Raw genomic sequence first — 4,053 nt, forward strand, 5'->3', positions numbered from 1 at the left:
TCCACATTTAATCCATTGTTGACAAATTACTACCCTTGTTTCTTTTAAGACGCTTTATGTAGAATTAGATTATGAGAACCTAATCCAAGACAACGTTTATCCGGTGTTTTGAAACCCGACCCAGATCCGCGGTTGAACCGGTAAATCCGGTGACCCAAAATAGATCCGGATTAGGTTTTGTGAAAAACCCAAAATTTAAAAACCCGAAAAAACCCGCTAAAACCTACTAAAACCCAAAACCCGGTATTGATTGAACCACCGGTTGAACCAATTACACTATTTTATTTGTGATTTTTAGATTTTGATGAAGATTTCATTATGCCACCGGAAGAAAATGAAATGTACTATGGCAGAGAAAACCAAAATTAATTGATGTGATTTGGTGTTAGTTTATTTTTGTTATTGACAATTTATTACAATTTGTTTTACTTTTGGATTTGAAGTTTAATTTATTATTCATATTAGACATAAATATTTATTAATTTTATTCTTGGTTTTTAGATGTCATAACTCTTAACTAGTTACAATTTCTGTAATAGTCTAAACTATTTTTTGATATTTTGTATATCAAATGAAAATAAAAATATAAAAATTTAAGTTAAATATTCTAAATGTTTATTAAACATAAAATATATACATATCAAAACTATTATTTCATGTTTTAAAGTTATTTAGAAAGTATTAACTTTAGTTTCTATTTTTTTATTTTTTTATTTTTTTATTTTATAAGCTAATATATTACTCCCTCTGTACCATTTTAAGTGATGTTTAAGGTTTTTACACAAAGATTAAGAAAATGCAAATTTCTATGTAATTTATCTTGATTATATAAAATTGCATTAAATAAAATCAGTCTAACCAATAAGAAAAACATGTAGTATTTTGTAATTGGTTACAAATTTCAATTGACATTAAATTTTATTTAGAAAAGTGAGAACATCACTTATTATGGAACAAAATAAAAATGTTTAAACATCACTTAAATTGGTACAGAGGGAGTATTATATAATCAAATTAATTCATTTATTAACCTTCGGTCATCCGCGGTCCCAGTGACCCAGCGACCCGATAAGTCGTCCAGTTCAGTGTCCGAATCGGTTTTCAAAACATTGCATTTATCATATTCTCGGAACAAATGTGATTTACAATTGATTTTTTTTGGGGGTGGGGGGGGGGAGGGGTTAAAAGAGTGAAGCATAATTTACACTTAACGTTTCCTTCCATTATGCTATGTGTGTTATTTCTAGGTTTATTAAATCAAGAGATGAATTCATCTCTCTTTTTTTCAAATAAAGATTTGTGCTACGTTTGCCAATTTCCAGGCAGCGACAAAATGACAAATTAACTTTCTCTGATCGATCTTCGACCTATGGGATGTAAATTTTACGAGTGCCATGACTAACTTAACAGGTCGAAAGCAGATATATGTAGTCTATTTTGATTTTAATTAAGTATTTAGGTATACACAGAAAAGGTCCAAAACTCATTGATTTCTTAAAATATTAAGAGTTTGTCTTTTGTAACATGAATTAAATGCACAGTAATAGGGTTCTAGGCTAGTAGCCCTAGCCTCTCCTTTCACTCAGGAAATGTCCCTCTCATCTCTCTCTTTCATGATCATCACACACAAACACAAACCACAAACAAAAACAAAAACACTTTCTCCCTGGCTTAATTAAAACCCCTTAAGCCCACACTACCTCTCTATCTTTTTAAGGTCACGAGACCCACTTTGTTTATTTAGTTTCCATACACACAGAGAGAAAAGAGAGAGAGAGAGAGAGAAAGTGAGAGTTGGGGGGGGATTGGCGCAGATAAACTGATAGAAAATTTTCGAACCTCTCTTTAACGTTTATCTCTACGTTTTCTCTTCCCTTTTTGGTGTAGCCTCCAACTGAAAGTCCACTAATATATATTGTCAATTATTGTAGCTCTTCGAGAGAAGTCTTATCTCACGCCAATCTCTCATTTCCCACTATGTATATGCCCCACAAGACACAAAACCACTTTCTTAATTATATCTTCAAATTTCCTAATCTTTAAACTCACACTTATCTATGTTGTTTTTTTTTGTTGCAGGAGACATGAGGAGAACTACTTAGACCTCAACAATCTGCCAGATGACTTTTCTAAAGATGGCAAAAAGCAAGCCCTGGAGGAAGGTTCTTCCTCTGGTATGCTTACCATTGAAAAACCTAACTACTTTGACGTTATAATTATATACTCATATGTAACATGGAGATGTCGATCATTAAAGGAGAAGTAGAAGTATACTTATATAATCGTATTGTTGCTATTGTGTGTTTATGGTAAAGTATACATGGAGTCAAAACGAATTACTAATTTGTTGGTGAAATTGTTAATCAGTGCGATTTTTTTTTTTGATAATTAGGTCCAAGAAAGAAGAAAGGAAGTAAAGAAGGGAAAGATGAGAGCGGAAATGTGTACGAATGTCGATTTTGTTCACTCAAGTTCTGCAAATCCCAAGCTCTTGGTGGCCACATGAATCGCCACCGACAAGGCATGTCTACTTTACTTGATATAATCCACATTTCATATTCACACTTTATAGTTCGTGCAAATAAACCAAAATTTCTAAATCTTCTTTGATAAATGATTGATGTCACATCCATGTTTTGACTACAACTTAGTACCAGTATATGGTAGCTAATTGCATTAGTTTGATGTCCTTTTGGTTCTATATAAATTTTAAGAGAGGGAGACCGAGACATTAAATCAAGCTCGCCAACTGGTCTACCGTAACGATACCTTAGCCCCACCTGGAGTTACACCTTTCGGGTACACTCCCTTTATCTTAAAACTTCAAATAGTTAACTAATCCTTACCAAAGTTCCTTGTTATAATTAATGATCAATCATATGAATGAAGTATAAAAATTGGAATTTTTTGTAGATATCATACCGCAGATCCAACAATATACCGGTCGGTTTACTCATCACCAAGTCTATATGCCGGAAGCTCCTCAACGACCTTTGTTTCCCAACCGCTTCAGCCGCCATATCCATACTCCTCAAACCAATACTCTCACAACCACACCAACGATTACTACTTAAGCCAAACATATCGAGGCAGCAGAAGCATCTCTCCAAACCCTAATCTTCCAATTACTACAACCGTTAATTACATGGCCGAGGGTCCCGTGGAATCGAGCTACACTTGCGTTGGTGCACCTATTGGTCAGACTGGTTACCCTAGCCGTGGCTCCCACAACATCCGTGCGCCGCCGCTTGAACCACCACAAAGTCGTGATGGTGAGGCTTCCCGGCAGCGTTTGGATCACACTCTCCGGTTACCCATTAACCGGTTTCAAGATCATCACCCACTCTGAGCTTTAACATATTTCTCTGTTTTTCTTTTATGTTCCTTTTTCTTGGGTATTTTCTTGTTCTCTTATTTTGTTTGCTCGTCAAGAAAGTAGGATAACTTGAAATGTCTAAACACCATGGATCCGACATGTGTTATTACCAAATGGCCCGCTTTGAAAAAAAAAATGGCCCGCTTGTTGTGTTTTTTTCTTCTTGTAATTGTCGAAGTTTTAGTTGAAATCATTTATTTCTAGGATCTAATTGATGGTATGCTGCGATCTATATTAGTGGGGGTGCGACAAAAATACAAATTATGATAAGTATCGTGTTGAATCATAGATACCGAATGATGTTAAAACAATTCATTTAAAGAATAAAGTTAACACGTTAGAGAACAAGAACCCTAGTGGGTGGGTGGGGTTGGGGGTAGGCCTGGGCACGGATCGGATATTCGGGTTTTTGAAGGTATTTGTGATTTGCTTCGAATGTTACGGATATCTGATTTTTCGATTTGCTTTGCTTCGGAAAAATACGGATATTCGGAAAAACGGATATCCGGAAAATAAATAGATATTTGCGGATATTCGCGGATACTTACGGATCTCTCATTTGTTTTGATTAATACAAATAATCTTAAAAATTTGATACAAATTTGTTTTGCATGATATAAAAGATAAAAATTAAAAAAAGCAATGAATCTTCATATTTTGTAAATTTTTAAACTTAG

The 4,053-nt window shown here is 34.3% G+C and overlaps 1 protein-coding gene across 1 annotated transcript; it reads left to right on the plus strand.

Moving 5' to 3' along the window:
* Positions 1–1,768: 1,768 nt before the first annotated feature.
* Positions 1,769–3,528, plus strand: LOC108841248 (zinc finger protein JAGGED). The gene is made up of 5 exons (XM_018614023.2): positions 1,769–1,979; positions 2,080–2,174; positions 2,393–2,521; positions 2,715–2,799; positions 2,914–3,528. Coding segments are annotated over exons 1-5 (747 nt in total). The 5' UTR covers positions 1,769–1,977; the 3' UTR covers positions 3,350–3,528.
* The last annotated feature ends 525 nt before the right edge of the window (positions 3,529–4,053 follow it).

This window comes from Raphanus sativus, chromosome 2 (genome assembly GCF_000801105.2).
Source record: "Raphanus sativus cultivar WK10039 chromosome 2, ASM80110v3, whole genome shotgun sequence".
In the NCBI taxonomy this organism is placed as follows: domain Eukaryota; kingdom Viridiplantae; phylum Streptophyta; class Magnoliopsida; order Brassicales; family Brassicaceae; genus Raphanus; species Raphanus sativus.